The sequence below is a fragment of the Nicotiana sylvestris genome, chromosome 2, assembly GCF_000393655.2.
Source record: "Nicotiana sylvestris chromosome 2, ASM39365v2, whole genome shotgun sequence".
NCBI lineage: Eukaryota > Viridiplantae > Streptophyta > Magnoliopsida > Solanales > Solanaceae > Nicotiana > Nicotiana sylvestris.
The window spans coordinates 47,349,685-47,373,799 of record NC_091058.1 but is presented as its reverse complement, the minus strand read 5'-3'; the positions used below and the strand labels follow the sequence as shown (position 1 = coordinate 47,373,799).

Genomic DNA, 24,115 nt, shown 5'->3' with positions numbered 1-24,115 from the left:
AACCATGATTGGGTTTTTTTCTCCGGTTTAAATCGAATTATCGATTTGGTGCGGTTTGTCGATTTTCTTTGCACACACTAGATAATAATCTCATCCACGAGCGTAAACAAAACACGTCCTATTGCTTATTGTAAGTAATTAGTATATATAGGAAAGACATGACAACACTAATGGAGAGAAACTTTTCAGCTCAAAAAGAAACCTTTTTTCATTCTCCAACCGTCCACTGTTTACTAAATTCTTGAAAAAAATAGTTAGTAGGATTAAATTACCCTTAGTTAAATATTATATCATAGTTATAGTAGCACTTAGTTCTTTTGTCAAGTCACTACATTATTCAAAATAAAATTTGAAACTTTTGCTAAAATTTTAAAAACGTCTTTGAAAAAAATAAAATGAAGCCAAAATTTTCAACTTTTACCACCAAAACCCATCTTATAATATGAAGGTCAATTTCCAGGTTGTTGTTAAACATGGCTAAAATGGAAAAGCACCAAAAGCTGCGTCATTTTACTCGGGAAATTTCAAAAGGAAATTTTTTAACTTTTCTGGAATCGCCAACCTTCACAATTTCCTATTGCTTATTGAGTCATCGCCCTTCTTAATTTCATTGCTCATTGAATCGTCAATTTTGATTTCCTTCAAGCCTTGAACTGTTTCAAGTTGTTCTTCAACTTTCATATCCATGGAGTTTGAATGATTTCTCAATTACTGAAATAGTTATCCTCGAGTCTTTGAATGACTTTTCAATTGCTGCTATTTAATTTTAGTAATTTAATGTGAGGAGTAAATTTTTTTTTATGAATATGTAACAAGGATAATTTTAAAAAATAAATTGAATTTTTTCTTGATTATAACGTATTTAGTAAAGACATGACAACACTATTAAAACTCGTCTCACATATAGCTGACAATGTTAAGTTTGATGACATTGAAAATTCTCCCGTCTTATTTTTTCTTTCTTTTTCGAAATCGTTGTCGTCTTTGTTTAAATATTTCAAATATAATCAGCATCCATAACCTGTCAATTGCCCCATGCTCGCTACCCCACAAATAATTAAATAGTAGCCTCTAGTAATGATGAAATAAAAATTCTACAACAAAACCTCTCTTATATATTTTAAGCAACTCTCACCCCAATCAACACTCTTCTTCGTCTACTTCTTCATCTACTTCTTCATCTTCTTCTTAAGCGTCTGTCAATGGCATGTTATATTACAATAATCACGGTATTTTTGGTCCTGAAGTTAGTTGAAGGTGCACCTCAAGTGCCTTGTTATTTCATTTTTGGGGACTCGTTACTTGATAATGGCAACAACAATGACATTAACACAGCAGCAAGAGCTAATTATCTACCTTATGGAGTTGACTTCCCCGACGGTCCAACTGGTCGATTCACCAATGGCAGGAATATGGCAGATTTGCTAGGTGATCCTAACTCTCTCCCTTTTCTGATCCCTCCCAAGATTTTAATTTTTTTGCGTTAAACTCTGCGACCATCGATCTCAATTTAAATGAGAGAATTTAATATTAGTTTTATTTACTTAATTGTATATTCAACATGAATCTGCATGTGCATATTTTGGCTTGATTCATTTTAATGGGTGGTTGTGAGATCATGACCACAAACAAAACTAATTTTTTTGCATATATTAGTCTTGTTTAATTTATGCTTTTGTCATAAATTGTAGCGGAACACCTTGGTTTTGATAACTACATTCCACCTTATGCTGCTGGTGCAACGGGGGATGAGATCTTGCAAGGTGTGAACTATGCATCTGGTTCAGCTGGAATTCGCAACGATACAGGAAATCACCTTGTAAGTATATATATATATAATGGGATATTTTCGAGCCATTCCATTCATGCATTGTATAGTATGCATTAATATATTCACTTTTCTTTGCTATTACTAACATTTAAGTTAGCAATATACTTTGCAGAACGTACAAAGAAATTTTGTCTTCCTGTTCAATGTGAAATGGTGCTACATATTCATAGAGCTATAAATCTGTTATAAATTCTTGATTGTTACTCCCTCCGCTCCAAAATAGTGATTTTTTGATTTTTTTTTTATATTTGACATAATGCCATTTTGGGATTTGGGATGTGATTATTATCAACTCTCACTAAACGCTGAATGAAGCAAATGGCACACGAGGCAACCGGCTGAACATTGAAAACTTTGTGCGCCTCAAACAACTATTTCAAAATTTCAGCAAGAAACTCAAGCTTATATATTAAGTCTTCAATCTTTTCGAATGAGTCTTCAACTTTGCTGTTCATAGAGTACTCTTGAATTGTTTTGATTGAGTCTTCAAATTTAAAATTCAAGGAGTCTTCATCATCCCTCTCATATTGCTTCTCCATTTTCATTTTACAAAAATAATTAACATGAATCGGAGGAGATGAAACAATCATCAAGTTTTTTACTAAAAAGTACTCCATAGTTGATACATAGACGCATTATGGACTACTAGAGAAGTGGAAACGTGAATCTGATCATATGGAAGAATTCAATTGCATTGAAAATAAACACTCCTAATATATACTCAGCACTATTTACTCTAAGCGCAATGCATAAAAAAATTAATTAATTAATTTTTGAAATCTGAAAAAGTCATATATTTTGGACAACAAAAAAAACCAAAAAATCATTTATTGTGAACCGGGTAAATATATAATTAGAGTAATTGATTTTTTGTGAACCGGGTAAATATATAATTAGAGTAATTATTCTAGCTAAATCTGAGAGCAATTTTTCACCAACGAAAATGAATCTTTTTTAATATTTTATTTTCAAAGATTGAAACCACGTGCGAGCACAAACTTTGGCAAGGGTCCAATCACATCAAACTATATTGTGCATTATTGAGGCTAGAAAGTGAATTTCAGGTTGTTGACTTTTGAGTAACACCTAAAAAGGTAGACAGATGTATTCTCCAAAAAAGAAAAAGAAAAAGAAAAGGGAGATATATATATAAAAATTATGGAGTAATAGGTTTAGGTAACAAGTCGTTTTCACGCCTCATATCTTAAAGAGGCAAAGCATTTTCACTCAATCTTTTTGAAAGATTTGTCATAAACATGTTAATTTTGCCAAACAGAAAACACCACTTATTTATTTTTTATTTGATACTTATAGAAAAGCGTATTAATTTTCAGGGCTATCGGATTTACTTGGGCAGGCAATTGGAGAATCATAAAGTCACAATTTCCCGAATAGCTGATTTACTTGGGAATACAACCTCAGCCAAAAACCACTTGAATAAGTGCCTCTTCATTGTGGGAATAGGCAGCAATGACTACATCAACAATTTTCTAATGCCAGATATCTATCCAACTAGTCATTTTTACACACCAAGTCAGTACGCAACAGTCTTGATCGAACAATACTCCCAACAGCTAAAGGTTCGAACTAAACTTTTTTTATTTTATTGCATACACTTACATTTCTATATTTAATTTATTAATGGTTGATGTTGCTATTTTGTTGGTAGTAGGATTTGTATGAAGATGGAGCAAGAAAAATCACCCTTTTTGGACTGCCCCAAATAGGTTGCATTCCAGATGAGTTGAAAAAACACAGCACACTTTTATGTGTTGATTCAACAAATGAGGCAGTTCAATTATTCAACAAAAACTTAAAAGCTCTTGTTGATGATCTTAATACCAATTTACCAGACGCACAATTCATATACATAAACATGTATAGCATTTCATCGGCGATCGGTACGTTAAACATCAGTAGTATACATATCGTATTTTTTTTTTCTCCTTATTGTATACTAATAATTTGTCACGTTTTATTTTCAGCTCTAACTCTTTTGAATTATCCATGCTGCCAAGTTACGAAGATCATGCCTGAAGGGCAATGTATTCCAGGAAAAGCTCCATGCCTCATTAGGTCTACTCATCTCTTTTTTGATAATTTCCATCCAACTGAAATCGCCAATTCCATCGCTACACATAGAGCTTACAACGCTCTTCTACCATCTGATGCTTATCCTATGGATATTCGTCACTTGGTCACGGGCAATGATTTGTATTATGATCAGTAACTTTAGTTTCGCATGTTTCACGATTTTCATGGATATATTTGTAATAATCGCCTACACTCTGTAATAAGAATTCAAGTCGAGTGGCATTATTTCTTTGATTGGAATTAAAAAATTCATTTTCCAGGTAATTGGTCACATTGTAAATTGTAATAATCACATGCCCTGCATTTGAAGAAGCCTAAAATTGTTTGCACTTGAAATACATAAACAGGCCTTTTAAGTTATTCTCAACTATTAAACAAACACTTCAACTGACACCTACTATTTTGACACTTCACCTAGCCGTTGCACCCACACCTGATCTTTTCACAATTGATTTTTACCAAAATACACTCACAACACACATATACACAAAACTACTTCCATAATCATCACTGTTTCGATTTTGACGTCTTCAATTAGTCCATCTTCCTTCATCAAATTGTGACGTTTTCAGTTTTTCTTTTTTCTTTTTGTGCTTTCCATAATCATCACATTTCATTTATTGCCGCTTTCATTGTCCGACTTTTTGTTGGTTTTGAGATTCAAAAATCAGAAAATCAGGAAGAAGTACAAAGAAAAGTGATACTGTCCTCTTCATGCTAATTTCGATTTCTGTGTTTTAAAAAATGGAGATGAATTCAGGTCTGGAGTTTGTCTGATTTCAAGTGTCATTGGTTCATGGTTTCAATTGATTTTATTGACGTACTTGTAACTGTCGGAATTTCATTAATCAAAGGCAAATTTGAGTCTAAAAATCGAGTGAACGGTAGCTTCGAGCTTGGGTTTTGAGTTTTCCGATTCGAGGTTCCGGTGCGCAATTTCGACTTTTCAGTCCAACGATTGTTGCTTTGTTATTCTGATTGGATTGCAAATTTTCAGCTCTATTCATATATAAAGGTTTGTTTCCATCTTATCCTTTGTCAATTGCTATATCATTTGGTGCTGGAATGATATATTTAGCCAGATTCCTTATTGATGATATCCTGTTCTTCGTTGAAATTGCTCGTAATTGATTGGCTTGGAAATAATTCACTACCTGACATAATTGGATGAAATGCTATTTCGTTTACATTCTTATTTTAATTTTGATGTTGGCTTTGTTTGAAATAGAAGATACAGGAATTAGTTTGAATAAATGGTCCAATTGTTTAATTCCATCAGCTCAATACAAATGAACCCATCAGTTAGCCCGTCCTTAAATTAGCACTAATTCATAATATCTTCCCCATAATTCTTAAATAAATCACAAACATTGTAGCTTTCTTTAGACGCGATTAATAATAAATCATCATGACTATGGGTACGGTTCTCGTGGCATATTCATGATACATAACTCCAAATTCGGGTGTGCATTTCATGTGACCCGACTATAATAAATAATAATAAAAATTAAACATGTTGTAGATCGTGGGTACGGTTCCCGTGACGCGATTCACAATGTGTACAAAACAAACGAGTGCGCGACATCGCGACTTGTTCAAATAAATTCCATAAATATTAAAAGCGGTTATAAAGTTAGAAATGTACAATAGGTTCTAAACATGTGATAAATCAGATAATGTGGTCAATTATTAATAGTTGAGCGACCGTGCTAAAACCACGGAACTCGGGAGTGCTTCACACCTTCTCCCGGGTTAACATAATTCCTTACTCGCTTTTCTGTGTTTCCCGGACCGTAAAAATAGAGTCATTTTCCTCGATTCGTGATTTTAAACTGGTGACTTGGGTCACCATAGATTATCCCAAGTGGCGACTCTGAATTTGAATATAAAGAATCCCTTTTCGATTATTGTCACTTTATTTGGAAAAACTCCTTATCCCCCTGGGAAAAATGAGGTGTGACAGTCATGTTAGCGCGAGACGTTTATTTACTATACTTAATAGTCACTTAAGTATCAAAATGGTAAAAGGGTCCGTTGAAGCTAGTGTTTGTCTCATCAATAGAATAACTTAAACGTGTCGTTTATGTATTTTGCCAAATTAATATGATGTGAACGATAAGCGGCCCTCAAAATGCCAAGTCTCTAGTTCGTATCCTAATTTGATTAGATTCAATTAGCTAATTAATTACCAGTTTATCTCGTGTCAAGCCGCTTGCAACTGTGCAAGAGACAAGTAACATCACTGTAACATCAGGACTCTACCAAGGAATAAATTAAACAGATGAAAGTCAAGAAACTTAAATGCTCAGAAGCATGTGTTATATGTGTAAGCACTGAAAATATGGTGATAATTATATTCTATCTCATATAAATATGTAAAGAGATCAATTCTTAGCTTCTCTCGGTATTATGCTATTGAGGTTATTATTTCCTGCTTGACTCACCTTTATTTTATTTATTAAATCTAACTACTAACAAGAAAATATTGAAAAGGCTCTAGAAACCCAAAATGAATTAATTATTAATCTCACAATAAGCGATCAATTTGTCTTTGGCATACCCATTAAAGAAATACTAAATTCTAAAAAAAATAGTTAGTGTGACTAAATTAACCTTAATTAAATATTACAGCATAGTTATAGTTGCACTTACTTCTCTTCTCAAGTCACTACATTATTCAAAATAAAACTTGAAACTTTTGCTAAAATTTTAAAAACAACTTTGAAAAAATAAAATAAAGCCAAATTTTCAATTTTTATCACCAAAAACTATCTTATAAATGGAAGCTCAATTTCTAGGTTGTTATTAAACATGGCTAAAATGGAAAAGCACCAAAACCTTCTTCACTTTCCTGGGGAAATTTGTTTAAATCAAAAGGAAAATCTTTAACTTTTCTGGAGTCGCCAACCTTTCACAATTTTCTTGCTTATTGAGTCATCAATCTTCTTGATTTCAGTGCTCCTTGAGTCGTCAATTTTGATTTCCTTTGACTCTTGACTGTTTCAAGTTGTTCTTCAACTTTGATATCCATGGAGTTTGAATGACTTCTCAGTTGCTGAAATAGTTATTCTGGAGTCTTTGAATGACTTTTAAGTTACTGCTATTTAATTGTAGTAATACTAGTCTTAGTGTACGCGCTTTGCGCGTGTACCTAACTCAAAAAAAAATTTATTTAAAATTTATCTTTGAGATATAAAATAAAAATATAAGTTCTTGAAAATAATGAATACTGATCGTATATAACTAATAAAAAATAAAATTGCTCCACGAAAATGCTCAATCACCAGTCAAATAATTCAACTTAAAATGTATTTCAAAGAATGACTAAAGTTAGAACTTAGAACTGGAAGTGTGTATTTAGTTCGGAAGTATCATTTTTCAAGTGAGATTAGTATTTAAATAATACTAATTAGCTAGCTCATACCAAATTTTAAGTATTTAATTGCAATTATATTTTTATTCGATAACATTTTTTTTTTCAAATAGTAAAAAGTCGATTAGGTGAAAAATCAACAATTGATAAAAGAAATGACAATTCTTTGTAAATCTCAAAAATTTAAGAATCACTTTATACTATAAATAAAGTCTACAGTTAAAATGCTTTTTTAAAAGACATAATTATAGTCAAGAAACTTAATTATATTCAGTTAAATTTAAAAGATCTCATAAATTATCTTGTTGGAATAATTAATAATTTTGGAGTTTGTTATTTATTTATGCTCAATATTCCAAACAATTGTAATTACTAATTTAAAAGCTTTGAAAACTAATATAATATAGAATATTACTACTGGTAGAATAGTCTTCTATGTATTTTTAAGTATTCTAATATAGAAGAGTTTCGAAGAAATCAGAACGTATACAAGTTTTAAAGAAATTTAAAGAAGCCGTAATGGCTTCCTGGCTACTTAAACTTGTAGGTCTTTTGAAAGCCGCTACACGAACTTTGGATTTTCCCATTTGAACACTCAAACTTGACAAAATGGGTAATAATAAATACTTTTGACCGTTGACCATACCTATGTGTAAGCACTGCAGCTGACATGACTGAGTTGTGTGCAAATCACGCTGCCAAGACGTGTGAATAGTATTATTTTTACTAAAAAAATAGAATTAGAATAAAATATAAATAAAAAAAGAAAAAGAAAAAAGAAAAAATACTTTTCCCCTACGTTGGCCATTGGATGTGATTCTAACTCATGTATTCATAAAATTGCCTGAATTCATCTCTTAAAGAGCAGCAGCAATTTTTCCAGTAACTTGGTCAAGATCACGATGGCCATTGAATTCTTGCTTATCTCATTTCATTAACTATGGAAACCAATTGTATAATAGTGCTAACATTGTATTGTCCGGAGTATTCTCAGAAGCAACAGAATGCAAATACAACTCATTGAACTTCAGCAACTTTCTTTACCTAAAAATAAAGTCATTTTTTCATTTACTTCTCAGATGAGTTCGGCCCCCTCTTCTTCCCGAAACCAACATCTGTTGTGACGAATCTGCGGTTGTATTGCATCATCTTGTGAGCACGGCCAAGAGGCTTCTTCTTCTTGTCCTGTTTGGCAACTTTTGGAGTTTGCCACCTCACTTTACCAGCACGAGCAAGTGATCCGTGAACTTTCCCCATGGTGATATTGGGTATGTTAGGAGCGTCCGGAGCTGCTCGTACAGGCTAATATTGGGTATGTGTTCAGGCGTTTTTTTTTCTTTTTAAAAATGGGACCCACAAATAACACATGGCAAGTAAAGCTTAGCATGATGTGTTGTACATGTCAACGCAATTGATATACACGTTCTGGTGGATGTGTTTATTAGTACGCATTTTGTCAAGTTTGAGTGTTCAAATGGGAAATTTCAAAGTTCGTGTATCGATTTTCAAAAACCCTACAAGTTTAAGTGGCCAGGAAGCCATTACGTCTTTAAAGAAACTTCCATATTATCCAAAGTCAAACGTACTTCCTCTTTTTTTAATGTTCTTATTCTCTCTTTTATTTATTTATTTTATTATTTATATATAATTTAAGTGTAAAATTTATATAAGGTAAAATATTAAATATTTAAAGTTTTAAATGTCAGAATATTTAATAGAGTTCAATAAGGAAAAAATTTATTATACAAACTCCTAAATGTTAGTGAATTAATTAAATGACTATTTCTAAATATTAGAAAAATAATCAAATGACTATTTTATCCAGTGTTAGCTCTATTTTTAAAGGGTAAAAAAGGCAAACGATATTTCGTGAGGGGTCTTCGTGCTTTTAATATAGTATAGATAGATAATATGATGAGTAAAAGACTTTTTAGGGATATGTATATAAGGGTAATTTTGGAAAAACAAATTGAATTTTTTTTATTATATGAATGAATATTTATTTTAGACCAAAATAAAAAGGCAAATTGGTCCCTAATTGTGGACCGGAGGGAATACTGAATTGCATAAAATTGATAACAAATGGATTTTGAAGTTTAATAGCCTGTTTGGCCAAGCTGCAAAAATTAACTTATTTTGAGAAGTTTTTTTCCCTCAAAAATGCTTTTTTCAAAAGTACTTTTGGTGAGAAACAATTTGTGTTTAGTTAATTAATTTGAAAAACACTTCTGAGCAGCAATTAGTGTTTGACCAAACTTTTAAGAACTGCTTCTAAGTGTTTCTCAAAAATGTTTTTTAAAAAAATATTTTTGGAGAGAAACTACTTTTTTCTGTTCCACTCAAAGGTATTTTTTTTTTTCTCTAAAAACTTGACCAAACACTTCAATTTAAAAAAAAAAGTTATTTAAAAAAAAGTGTTTTTGACTTAAAGAAGTTTGGCCAAATAGACTATAAGGCTAGCACTTTGCCATATGGATTTCTGCCAGCTGGATTCAGTACCTATAATTTAGCTATAAAAGCTAGACTGATATTCCATCCGTTCCAATTTATGTGAAACTATTTCCTTTTTGGACTGTTCCAAAAAGAATGACCCATTTCTAAATTTGAAAACAATTTAGCTTATACTTTCAATCTACATTTAATGAGAAGCTCTTGTAACCACACAAATACTCTGGATCCTTATTTAACTTGTTTAGGACCACAAATTCAAAAAATGTTCACTTTTTTTAAAACTCCGTGTTCAGTCAAATATGCTCACTTAAATTGGAATGGACGGAGTAGTAGTAAATGTAGATGTGTACTCTGAAACGTACCTTTGATAAAGTTCGAAAATTGATTGAGACATGTCTTTTTAAGCTGCGTTGCACTCGTGAAACTACTCCCCTGTTCCATTCTATCATTGTTTTCCCCAACATTCTTATTTTCTTATTAGTTCATTCAATGAAAAATTATATATTACAGTAAGAATTAATTTCACTTTAATTTTTTTTGGGTTTCGGAATCTAATCTGCTTAAATAACTGGGTTATAAAATTAATAAGTTGTACATATTCGATGCATTTCTTAAACAAATACATGATTTGGATAAAAGTTACTGAATTCGACCGAACCCGTAAATTATATTCTAGCTCTGTCCCTGATTTAAATAACAGCGAGACATGGGCGCATGACATCAACTTAAGTAACCCCACTAAGCATAAAAAGGAGAAATTTATTGATGTTTGGCTATAATTTTATATTTTAGTACATTACTCGCTTTATATTTTGGTACTTTAATAATTAATTACGCGATGTTTGATTTTAATTGAGTTGTTTCATGTGTAGGATCGTTGGAATATGAAGACAAGTAAAGGTTGCACAAGAGAGTGACGAAAATACAAGAAAAGAGCACGAAAATACGAAGAAGACAAGCCAGGCGCCAAACCAGGCGACACCTAGCTTAAGGTCGGCATTATCTCGAGCCAAGACCTGCCTCGCGAGGCTCTAGGCGTGCCCCAAGCCTAGCCCTATGAGGTCAGGCGCCCAATGTCCCAAGTTCGCAAATTAAAATATTTCTTACCCGGTTTTGAACTTGGAAACTCCGGCCCTAGCCTATAAATACTTCCTTATCGTGTTTATGGAGGGTAAGACATTATTTGTAGTCACAAATAATTTGTGGAACAACTTTAGAGGGAGAAATCATAGAGTTTTTCATCCATTCTTCCCTTTTTTGTAATATATTTAGGCAAAATACTTGGATGATTATTACTACGAATATGAGTACCTAAGCACTCTAGTTCTAGGGGTGTGGTTGACATATATATTGACGTTTATTAATTACATCTTTATTTATTGGAATTATCATCTCGTGATTGTTTCTTTAATTCTAGTTTAACTTATGAATTATTGTAGCTACCGATTCACCCTACTATCTATGCTATGCTTGGAAAGGTCATGTTTAGATTAGAGTAGAATTAAAGAAAATTTGTTTTTGAATTCGTGGCTCGGAGAAGAATTCCTCGGTTAGGATAGAAATATATCTAACCGTCCTACTTGGTTGAATACCGTATTTTCTTCGTTCATGATATATTCAATACCATGAGAATATGGAATTGATATATTATGGATAGACGTATAATATTGTGGATGTATGCTATTTGTATAAACGATTTGATCAATTAGCAACCATAGATAATTCGGATTAACAGGTGCAATTACGAACTTAATAGGATTAATAAACCGGTCACAATCTCGGAATCTTCACCTCCTCTGATTAAAGTCCAAATCACAACTTGTTGTGTTCTTGTTAATTTAGTGATTACTTGTTTAACGTTTGCAACAATAGATTAATAGGAAAAAAAATCACATTCTTGATTACCTTGGACAGTAAATTGATTTTAATTAGCATAGTTAACGATTTATCTAAGTCCTTGTGAGTTTGATATTCTACTTTCGAGATACTTTATTACTTGACAGTCACGTATACTCAGGAAACCAACAGTTATGCTCATTAATTACAGACAATTTGACTCACTTTAACCCATTTTCTCCAACGTTTTCTAATGTAAATGTTTATCTGACATCTACTTAAAAGTGACCAAATAATTTCAAACTTCTATATACAAGTTTTCTATACAAAATTAAACTTTTCATAAAGTCTTGATATGACAGCTCAAATTTGCTTTTCCATGCCATGTGATTATCTCCTTGTTATGACAAATCATATTTGTTTTTGCATTGCAGGTGATTGTCCCCATATGGCTTTGAAAATAATAATGTATAATAAAACTCTCATAACCTGATTTCACGCACGAGAAAGGCGTTCCCCATAAAAGGCTAGGCAACTGAACCCAGGCCCATCCCAGTAGTTTACTTGTCATACTCCATGTCAAATCGACGCCCACATATATTCACTTTTTGTGTCACATTTTAACTTGTGTTTGCTTTGCAAAATTTTTTTACAAACGTACCCACTTTTTCGCATAACTTCAGCATACGGGGCTGAAGTAGCAAAGACAATCGCGCAAAACTTCAGCATTCTAATAGCCGAACCTGAAATTCAGCTCTAGAGCTGAAGTTTTTGTTTTATAACCGTCGAACTTCAGCTCTAGAGCTGAAGTTTTTGTTTGTAACTGACGAACTTCAGCTCTAGAGCTGAAGTTTTTGTTTTTTAACTATCGAACTTCAGCTCTAGAGCTGAAGTTTTTATTTTGTAATTGTCGAACTTCAGGTCTAGAGCTGAAATTTTTGTTTGTAACTGGCGAACTTTAGCTCTAGAGCTGAAGTTTTTTCTGGAAAAATAAGTTTTTTATGTTATCGTCCGCTTTAAATGCAACAACCTCATTTCGTCTAACTCAGACTCAGCTTTGCTCAGCCATTTTTATTGTTAAGCAACTGATATTTGAAAATACAAAACAATTAGGAAATCCTTATGAGGATTTATCTTTATGATATGTTGGAGTCGAAGTCTGGCTTATAGGTTCAGTTACAACTTTAAAATAAGAGAATGACAACGATTAAGGGTAATGGCGTGTAATGCAGTAAAAGAGAAGCAACACAGAAAAAGCATTCCACTTTGAAATGAAAACAACAAAGACTCACACTACCAAGAACAGTAATGATCCCTAAGATGACATATTCAAAAGATTTAGTAGCTCCACCACACTGTACAATCTCAGACAACCACCAAGGAACTTGCATTCACAAGTTATATACATAGCCGTAACAGATTTCTTGCAGAAAAGGGAGAAGGAGAAGTTTGAGAAAGAAGAGGCGGATATAACTTTGAGGAGGAGAAGAAGGAGGAGAAAGGGGGCTGAAGTTGTTTAAAAAATGGGTACAAGTTAAAAAAAAATTTAAAAAAATGGGTATAGGTTAAATGGGGGCGACCAAATAGGGCGCTCCGTGCAATTTTTACGTTAAATGTTTTTTTCTTAAAGTTTTAGGCCTGAAAACTACAATTCAGATTTTGAAACTTGCACTTGTAAGTTTTTGACTTTTAAAATTATGGTTTCTCATATGCTTTTAATCTGAAGTTGATACGAAGAGTAGGTGTTCAATCAATCTATTCGTATGCAATATTAGTTTCACATATAAAATAAATAGTATTTGGATCCAAAAAATTATATCTCCAAGTAAAATCCATAATTTTAAATAAATAAAATATAACTAAGGTCACCTGCCTAGTCCGGATGATTAGAAAATTTTCACAGGGAACAAAGTGATTAAAATAAGCAAACAGCCAAACCAGAGCTTAATTGTATTTTCCCAAATAACCAGAGACTAATTAACGTCATGGTAATTTGCTATAATTTATATGCATGTTGTACACGGTAATATAAGGTGTAGGGGAAAAAGCAGTTCAGTCCCGAAATTACTATTTTATTTCATCTTTTAATCCCGTAAATGTGATAATCAACTAAATGCGTTTCACTTCCAATTAACCTAAGGGGCCAAAATCGCTATTTTCACTAGACTTTGTTGAGAATATATGTACAAGTTACACCAACAACAAATAATGACCCGGTAAAATCCTACAAAGTGGGGTCTGGGGAGGGTAGTGTGTACGCAGACCTTACCCCTATGGGCTATGGGTAGAGAGGTTGTTTCCGATAGCTCATCGACTCAGGAAGACGGAAAGAAAACAAGAAGAGACAATATATCAGTATCGTCAACAGAAACCATAAAAATAGTAACAGCATCATAAAACCCATAAAATAAATGACATGCAATAATAAAAACCATTAATTAAGACCCGAAGTTATGAAAAACAGAAATGATAGTGTGGACACAACATTAACCACTAGCCCTCTAAAATCAACCCTATCAAACCAGTCTCCCCCAATATGTAGTAGAAAAAGCTCGACTATCCCCCTAGCCTACCGGCCTAATGCATATCTCAATTACAAGGAAGGAAAATTGAACTAAGTTCACCAAAACGTTAAAGAGTAAAGATTTTGGGAAACTGCAAGTGTGCTAGATATTTTTGTTTATGCCTTAAAATTCTTCAAATTTACATGAGGGGTTCGGTTTATAATTACAAAAAATGTCGTCTTGCCAAAAAATGAAACATGAAGATATATCCCTGCTGGCGATGCCCCCATCAAGTTACTATAAAACAATTTTCATAAAGTCAGACCTGAATTATTTAATCTTTGTGGTCCACGATTTGGCGTGGTACATCCTTTTTCTTTTTTAGTTTGTTAAAGGAAATTCGTTCTTTCGTTTCCTATCCTCCTATAAATAGCTCCTCCTATTGTTTATATATTGTATCATTCCTCCCCATCTAGATTTGACTACTTTTCTTAAATGGCAAGTGAGATGAAGATATGGTTTGTGTTGTTGACTGTATTGTTGGTCTTCATAAACTTAAGTCCATTGTTGGTAAAGGGAGAACAACAGGTGCCTTGTTTGTTTATTATGGGAGACTCTTTATTTGATAATGGAAATAACAATAATCTCTTTACTACAGCAAAGGCTAATTATCCACCTTATGGAATTGATTTTCCTGATGGTCCTACTGGTAGATTCACCAATGGCAAGAATACGGCAGATTTCATTGGTCCTAACTACTTCTTCTTCTTCTTCTTCTTCTTTTTTCATTATTAAATTTTAATATATCCTTCATTGAAATGCTAGTTTGGTTTAATTATCTTAGAATACGCTCTAACAATATTGCATGATGCATATTACCTGTTAGTAATGGGCTAACTATATGGATAAAATGTCTAAAATAGACTCATATAATTATATCGTCTTTCATTCGAATTATTAAATTGTTAGCACTATATAAGAACATTCCATCGAGAATAGTTATACAAATAAGAGCCCTTTTGGATTGGCTTCAAAAAATGAGTTTTCGGCGGAAATAACTTTTAAGTTAAAAAAATACTAATAAGTTAGGGTTGCCCAACTTATTGCTTTTGATTTGTTTTAAGCAGATTTAAACTCTTTTTAAGTATTTTTTGACTTTGTCAAACACCAAAAAAGCTAAAAAGAGCTTAAAAGCTGATTTGACCAGCTTAAAAGCCAATCCAAATACCCTCTAAGAAACTCTCTTAGCTGCATTTTATAGTAAGGGTACAAAAGTCATAGTTTCCTTGAGTCTCTAAGTATATATATCGTACTATAATTATGGGGCATTTTCGTAGAAATGATTAACCAAAGTAACATTTAGCAGTGGAATATTTCTAAACTATTGGTGAATCCCTACTAATATATTTCCTATATTTGCAGCGGATTTATTGGGTTTTGATAAGTATATTGAGCCATTTGCAACAGTGAAAGGTGTGGAGATGTTTAGAGGGGTGAACTATGCATCTGGTGCTGCTGGAATTCGTGATGAGTCGGGAATACATTTGGTAAAATACTTCAACATATATCCCTTGACTAGAAGAGCATTTGCAATTAGATTAAGGACAAATAACAAATAACATCCTATATAACAATACTTCACTATAAAAGTCAAGCTTTTCTGGCACTAATTTTCATGTTATATTATAACATATGTTTTATATACCTAACACTTCACTATAATATCTAAAAATATTTAAAATAAACTAGACCCTTTTTTTATATATAATAAGCTTACGACCTTATGTAGTAAGACTAGAATCGTACGTTGGAGTTCACGCTAAACTTTCTTTTCTTCTCGGGGTGTGATACAATCTAAATCTCGTTCTTGTTGGCGTTTGCATGAGACTTGATCTCTTTTTTTTTTGTTTTGATAGAGGCAAACTTCAAGCTGCTGTTAAACACGATCTATAGCATTTAGAAAAGAGTTCCACTTAACTAAAATTTTTACTTAGAAAAGAGTTCCAGTTTTGGTTAAAAGAAAAAAGAAAAGAGTTCCAGCTAATATAATTTTGTTCGCAATGTCAGAAACAAACATCAGCTTGAAGGTTGAAACCTCTTTATTTTCAAGTTTACTCCACAAAAAAACACGTCACAAAGAATTATTTTCGGTTACTATATTGCCAAACTACCCACTATAGGGAGTTTGGCACATAGTGACCATAAATAATTCTTGATAATTAGGCTAAACTAACCACTTATACAAAAATTTGTTAAAGTAATTAAGAAGAATAACCAAAGGACAGTTCACATTCTTTTTGCCCGTTAGTAGATTTTCGATGCCCGTGATAACTCCAAGAAAAATATTAAAGAACTCATTTTGGTTTTCATAGTACTTTATTTTGGATTTTTAGGGAGATTGAAGACAATGCGCTTTACTCTGGATTGACCCTAGGCTAAATTAACTTGAATCTCTTTCTTTACTTTTTTTCTGGATTTTCAGGGAGATAGAATCAGCTTGAATAGGCAATTGAGAAATCACAAAGAGACAATTTCCCACATGTCTACTTTGCTTGAAAATAATAAGACTTTAACCAAAGAGTATCTAAGCAAATGTATATACATTGTTGGAATGGGTAACAACGATTACATCAACAACTACTTGATGCCTCAGTTCTATCCATCAAGCCTTTTGTACAAACCAGAGAAGTATGCTACAATCCTAGCTCAGCAATACGAAAAACAATTAAAGGTACAAATGCAATTTCCATGAATCAAATTCCTTTCATTGGACTTTTTGCTTAAGATTACTAATATATTCCGGTCTCTTTTTTGGTAACAAAACAGACTTTGTACAGTTACGGAGCAAGAAAAGTTGCTGTGTTCGGGCTAGGTAGCATAGGTTGTATTCCAGCAGAGTTGGATTTGTATGGGACAAAGGACTCACCATGTGTCGACTCTATAAATAGTGCAGTTCTAAAGTTTGTGGACAAGCTTAAACCAATGATAGACGATTTCAACAGTAATTTGCCCAACGCAAATTTCATCTACATTAATGTAACAAGCATTGCAATTGGAGATCCTGCAGCTATCGGTATGTTAAACATGTCACAGTAAACACTTATCTTTAATTATCTTAGTAAATTAAAGATGATGCTGAATTAACGCACTATCATACGATTGAACTATACAGACAGTATACAAAATCTGCATACTATGATCAGTATATATAGCTTAATTTTATTTTAATAACTTTGGTTGCAGGTATAACAAATTTGGCTGACCCATGCTGTGAAATTTCGAGCTTCATAGCTAAGGGGCAGTGTAGTTATGGAGGAAGTGCATGCAATGATAGAGCATCACACTATTTTTGGGATGGTTTTCACCCAACAGAAGCTCCCAATAAGGCCACTGCTGAAAGAGCTTACACTGCTCTTCTACCCACTGATGCCTATCCCTTTGATATTAGCCACTTGGCTCTGCTCTAAATAAGTTAACACAGTCGCGTCGTGTAACTTCGTCAAGTTTTAATTTGAATAAACGACTATCTTGTCTACCTTAGTATGTATAATAAAATTCGTCTATTGATTTTGCTTTCAAATGAATTTCGTACATTTTTATATTAGAGATGAAACTTGAACGCTTAACTACACATTATGATTCTATTTATATTAACAGTCATAAAAACACATGTACAGTCAAACCTCTCTATAACAGGTTTGTTTGTTTCTATATTTTTTGGCTACTATAGTGAAGTGTTGTTATAAAGGATATATATTATAACATAATATAATATTCGGTTCTGAGAATAACTCGACTTTTATAGTGAATAACTATTATATAGGGATGCTGTTATAGAGGGATCTTAATGTAATTGATTTATACCGTAGCACCAGAATTGGGAGAAGATGAATGTCAATTAACACAGTAATATTACTTGTGTGGTATATATATATATATATATATATATATATATATATATATATATATATATGTATTCCTTGTTGGTTAATAGCGGCGCTCTAATTACGTTATACTGTTACATTACATGAGTGTTGCTAAACTACAAGGGCATAGGCATTTTAACAAAATCATATATACTAAAGATCGATTTAACACATTCAAACAATTGATTTGCTTTTCTGTAGCCGTACGTGACAAATAGTTGGATTGTCCAAATCATTCAGTAATGACCTTCAATCTTCAATAATTTGTGAGTAAATTGTGTGACCATTATTTAAGAGAAGTCACCTTTAATAGCAGTTATGGCTATTAATGAACACCAAGAAACCAACACCATAAACCGAATCAAGCCCTAAAAGAAATAGGCAATTTATGCTTTGATTTGATTGGATTTGGTATTGAAAGGAGTAAACTCAATAAATTTAATTTAATTTGGTAGTAACTAAATAAATTAAACCGAGATCGAAAGCAAACCGACATGTTACACAAGCAGGACATTTCATTTAGAAGAAATTGTAAATTTTTTAAAGGACTTTTTCGCAGGTTGTATTTTTGGCATGTTATTTTAGGTTTGGGCTTATATTTTCAGGAATAGTCCAATAAGAATAACAACCATGGTCCATGAGCTTGTCCTGTCTGTACTAAAGCCGAAAATCACAGTTGTAGTAGGCAGCGTAGTTGGAGAAACAAGACGAAAGCTGAGGAAAATGAGCAGTTTGATGGGATATTTGGTTTTGTAGTTAATTATAGACATTATTTTACTTATAAGATCTTTTTCATAGAAGACAGTGAAAAGTAACTTAGTAAATCTTTGTAGAACTATTTTTTCTATTTTAACTATACGTAGGTATATGAGATTCATATTTGCTAGTACGTTTTCGCGGAAATTTTTCGTGTTAACACGGATATTATTTTAGTTATACTAGTCTTAGAGTACACGTTTTGCATATGTTCCTCACGTCAATAATATTAAATGATGTGTCTGACCTATAAAATAAAAAAAATAATGTAACTTCCTCAAAATAAGTTGTAGATTGTATTTAGCCAGCTCAATAAATAAAGAAATTTTGTCATATGAAATTTATCAGAGTTTTATAGGAATATCTTGTGAAAATTATCGTTCTTCTTGTGTTCTAATATCAAAACAGACAAATAACAAAAAAACTTAAAATTTTGAATTCTTTGGTTATTTAGAAATATAGGAATAAAGAAGTTGGTCAATAGGTTCTACAATGAAATTAATTGTATACGGTTAAAATCGGGTTTGCCCAATTTTTGCTATTCAATCGAGACCAGGAGATCACGACGAGGGTCAGCCTCGCAATGGATCGGGCTATAACACGAAGACGAGGTGTCGAGTTCAAGAATCGAGATGTCCGTCGAGACCGAGACCAGCGGCAATCGAGACTAAGTATAACCGACTTCGAGTGAAGTGCAATAACGGAAAGGGGAGATATCCGCTACCGGTCAAAGATCACGGCGGAAATCCCGGAACAGATCGAATCAAGGGTGGTTATTTGTACCAATCATAGGATTTACTTCCGTAATTAGAATTGTACCATAATTAGGATTGCTCTAGTATATAAAGGGAGTCCCCATCATTTGTAGGACACCTTACATTCGTACAGATTAGGGCAATATAATATTTATTTCTTTTTCTGGTTTATCAACTTGTTGTTCTTTAATTGTTCTTCCTTTACTAAGCTCGAGGGTTCATCAGCTCAAGGGCACTGTCCAAGCATTGGTTTGTTTTACCTTCCTGTCAATTCCCATCACTTAACTTTAAGTTAATCAATTAATATTAGGTGAAATCACGTATCCTTAAAACCACATTATAAGTTTAATTATTATCCAGTTTTTAGGGTAAACAGTTTGGCGCACACTGTGGATAAGAGTGATTGCTTAATATTAACCTTCATAACACACACTACTTTTACACTTGTTCTCGTAAGTGTTTTTGATTTCAGGAATCAACATGTCAAACTCTCAATCAGTACCTACTCACACCGATACCGACCTTGGTCTTCATGGCAAAAACGAACACGTAGTCTCCCCGGGAAACGGAGTGCCTCCAATCAATCTCGACACACCACAAGCCGTAGATTCGGTTGATATCAATTCTCATGTCACCATTCGTGGAGATTTAGGTGACGACTCTGAAAATAGCGTCCGCAGAGACGCCCGGGCAGCCGATCAGAACGACAGAATGGTGAAGAAGGCAGAATTAGCCTTCGAATGATATTTGGCATGCTACAAACTCAACATGCCTCGGTAACACAACTCCAAAATTAGAATCGAGCTCCAAGCAGAATCGAACTTGATACATCACATGAAGTTGTTCATAGAGTCGAACATGTATAGGAGAAATTGAATGATAATGGATCGGGAACTGACACCCCATCATGAAGATACTCGAGGAGCTCACTAAACGGATTGAATCGGGAGAAAAGAAGATCGAGGCTAATGATAAAAAGGTAGAAACATACAATTCCCGGGTTGATCAAATACCGGGGGAACCCCCGATTCTGAAGGGTTTGGATTCGGAAAAGTTTGTACATAAGCCTTTCCCACCAGGTGCGGCTCTGAATCCCATTCCGAAGTAATTCCGCATGCGAGAAATTCCCAAGTATAATGGAACCACTGATTCTAACGAGCATGCCACTTCTTATACATGCACAATAAAAAAAAATGACATAGAAGACAATGAAATTGAATATGTTCTATTGAAAAATTTGGAGAAACTTTATCGAAGGGGGAGATGATATGGTACCACAATTTGCCACCCAATTCCATCGATTCTTTCGTCATGCTTGTGGATTCATTCATTAAGGCACACGCCAGAGCAATAAAGGTCACGACTAAGAAGTCGAACCTCTTCAAAGTGAGACAAAAGGACAATGAAATGCTAAGAGAATTCGTATCTCGATTTCAGATGGAGCGCATGGACCTACCCCCGGTTATCGATGATTGGGCTGTCCAAGCCTCTACTCAAGGTTTGAACGAGCAAAGTTTGGTAGCGTCACGTCAACTAAAGCAAAATTTGATTGAATATCCAGCGGTGACCTGGGCCAACGTGCATAATCGATACCAATCAAAAATCAGAGTCGAGGATAATCAGTTGGGAGCTCCATCCAGTTCCGTTTACCCAAATAGGTCCGAAGGCAGGATTCAAAAGGATATCGATAGAGAGCCCCAATCGAACAGAGATCGGTACAAACTATATAGCGCAAATCATAGAAACAATGGACCAAGACATAATCCCGCTCGAAATGATCGGAGGAATGATCGAGGTCAAAATTTTCAAGGGCTCATGAGTAAGAGTGGCTTCGATAAACATGTCGAGCCTAAGGAAGCACCACGGTTATAGGAATACAACTTCAGCGTCGATGCTTGAGGTATTGTGTCAGCCATTGGACGAATCAAGGATATCAGGTGGCCCAGACCCCTGCAGACCGATCCAGCTCAAAGGAATTAAAATAAAATGTGCAAGTACCATGGAACCCACGGTCACAGGACTGCGGACTATAGATAATTAAAGGAGGAGGTAGCAAGCGTATTTAACGAAGGTCATCTTCGAGAGTTCTTGAGTGACCGAGCAAAAAATCACTTTAGAAACAGGGATGCAGATAGGAAAAATGAACAGGAGGAACCGCAGCACATGATTCATATGATCGTCGGTGGGGTCGATATCCCTTAGGGTTCGACATTTAAGCAGTTCTAAATCACAATCACAAGGAAGAAGCGTACCCGGGACTACTTACCAGAAGATACCTTATCTTTCAACAATAAGGATGCAGAAGGGATCGAACAACCTCACAACGATGCACCGGTAATATCTATCCTTATGAATAAAATTCAGGTTAAACGTGTGTTGATTGATCCAGGTAGCTTGGCAAATATTATTCAATCGAGGGTTGTGTAGTAGCTCGGCCTTCAAGATCAAATTCTGCCTACAACTCGAGTGCTCAATGGTTTCAACATGGAAAGTGAAACCACTAAAGGGGAAATAATGTTGCCAGTAAACGTGGCTGGAACTATCTAGGAAACAAAGTTCCATGTAATTGAAGGTGATATGAGATACAACGCTCTGCTCGGGAGACCTTGGATCCATAATATGAGGGCGGTACCTTCACCACTTTATCAAGTCTTCAAATTCCCAATATCGGAAGGAGTCAAAACGATGTACGACAAAGAATCAATGGAAAAAGAGATGTTTGCAATCGATGAGGTAACCCCAGTATCGACTCTAACATCAACAAAGGGACCAGAGTCAAAGGAAAAGCAGAAAGTCAAATAGCAACCACAGTCGTCGGCTTCGACCGAATCGGAACAACAGGAAATTATCGTGGATGATGATTACATGATACTTCGAACCTTCGTAATCCCCGATGATTACAATGCAACAAAGTCAACGGTCAAAGAGCTGAAACAAGTCATACTGTTCGAGCATCTGTCCGATCAAAAAGTATACCTAGGCACAAGGTTAACTCCCGAGCTCAAGGAAAAACTCATTAAATTTCTTATTAAAAATGTGGATTATTTTGCTTGGTCCCATCTTGACATGACAGGAATCCCACCGGAGATCACCACTTATTGATTGAGTTTGGACCCGAAGTTCAGACCGGTGAAGCAAAAGAGAAGGCCACAGTCCGAGGTAAAGCATGCATTCATTAAGGATGAGGTAACCAAACTTCTCAAAATAGGATCCATCCGGGTAGTAAAATATCCCAAGTTGTTAGCAAACGTAGTTGTAGTTCTCAAGAAGGAGAATAAACTTAGAATGTGCATAGACTACAAAGACTTAAACAAATCATGCCCTAAGGACTCTTTTCCCCTACCGAATATCGATCGCATGATCGATGCCACGGCCGACCACAAGATCCTTAGCTTTCTCGATGCCTACTCCGAGTACAACCAAATACAAATGAACCTGGAGGATCAGGAAAAGACTTCATTTATCACTAAGTACGGTACTTATTGCTCTAATGTCATGCTGTTTGGGCTAAAAAGTGCTGGTTCTACCTATCAACACCTAGTAAACTGAATGTTCGAAGAACAAATAGGTATATCAATGGAGGTTTATATTGATGACATGCTAGTTAAGTCCTTGCACGTAGAGGACCATTTGATACACTTGCAGGAAACCTTCGACATATTAGGAAAATACAACATGAAGCTCAACCCCGAGAAATGCGCATTTAGGGTCGGAGGTCAACCCTGATAAAATCAAGGCAATCGAAGACATCACAGTTGTGGACAACGTTAAAGCCGTAAACGGTTAACAGGACGGACAACCGCTTTAGGCCGGTTCATCTCGAGGTCTTCAGATCGAAGTCATAGGTTCTTCTCACTGCTCAAAAAGAAGAACAATTTCACTTGGACCCCGGAATTCCAACAGGCATTGCTAGAATTAAAGCGGTATCTTTCGAGCCCTCCATTGCTTCACACTCCAAAAATGGACGAGCAACTCTACTTATATTTAGCAGTTTCGGAGGTCGCGGTAAGTGGTGTCCTAGTTCGAGAAGAGCAAGGTATGGAATTTCCTATTTACTATGTTAGCCGAACTTTAGGTGAAGTAGAGACAGGTTACCCACACTTAGAAAAATTAGCGCTTGCTCTAATAAGCGCCTCTAGAAAATTAAAACCGTATTTTCAATGTCACCCAATTTGTGTTGTAACCACTTATCCCCTTCGCAACATTTTGCACAAACCCGAACTCTCAAGACGACTGGCCAAATGGGCCATCGAAATAAGTGGGTACGATATCGAGTATCTACCACGAACGGCCATTAAGTCTAAAATCTTAGTAGACTTCATGGCCGACTTTACACCAGCCCTCGTACCCGAGGTCGAAAAGGAACTATTGCTAAAATCAGGGACATCCTCGGGGGTATGGACCCTTTTCATATATGGTGTTTCGAATGTCAAGGGGTCCGAGCTAGGCATTGGTTTGAAGCCACCCACATGCAATACAATTAGACAATCTATCAAGACCCCTAAGTTGACTAACAATGAGGCCGAGTATGAGGTCACGATTGTAGGTCTCGAGTTGGCTAAAAGTTTGGGAGCAGAGGTCATCGAGGC

At 34.5% G+C, this 24,115-nt stretch overlaps 3 protein-coding genes across 3 annotated transcripts; 2 read left to right on the top strand and 1 right to left on the bottom strand.

Annotated features, from left to right (window-relative positions):
• Window positions 1-918: 918 nt before the first annotated feature.
• On the top strand, window positions 919-4,189 carry LOC138886319 (GDSL esterase/lipase At1g29670-like). The gene is made up of 5 exons (XM_070167404.1): window positions 919-1,428; window positions 1,692-1,819; window positions 3,166-3,411; window positions 3,504-3,732; window positions 3,817-4,189. The coding sequence occupies exons 1-5, from the start codon at window positions 1,203-1,205 to the stop codon at window positions 4,059-4,061; spliced, it is 1,074 nt and encodes a 357-aa protein (XP_070023505.1). The 5' UTR covers window positions 919-1,202; the 3' UTR covers window positions 4,062-4,189.
• A 4,177-nt stretch (window positions 4,190-8,366) lies between these two features.
• LOC104210612 (small ribosomal subunit protein eS30z/eS30y/eS30x-like) lies at window positions 8,367-8,555 on the bottom strand. The gene has a single exon (XM_009759558.2). The coding sequence runs from the start codon at window positions 8,553-8,555 to the stop codon at window positions 8,367-8,369; it is 189 nt and encodes a 62-aa protein (XP_009757860.1).
• Window positions 8,556-14,529: 5,974 nt separating this feature from the next.
• On the top strand, window positions 14,530-17,669 carry LOC104210613 (GDSL esterase/lipase At1g29670-like). The gene is made up of 5 exons (XM_009759560.2): window positions 14,530-14,837; window positions 15,512-15,636; window positions 16,572-16,820; window positions 16,916-17,162; window positions 17,333-17,669. The coding sequence occupies exons 1-5, from the start codon at window positions 14,585-14,587 to the stop codon at window positions 17,554-17,556; spliced, it is 1,098 nt and encodes a 365-aa protein (XP_009757862.2). The 5' UTR covers window positions 14,530-14,584; the 3' UTR covers window positions 17,557-17,669.
• Window positions 17,670-24,115: the final 6,446 nt, after the last annotated feature.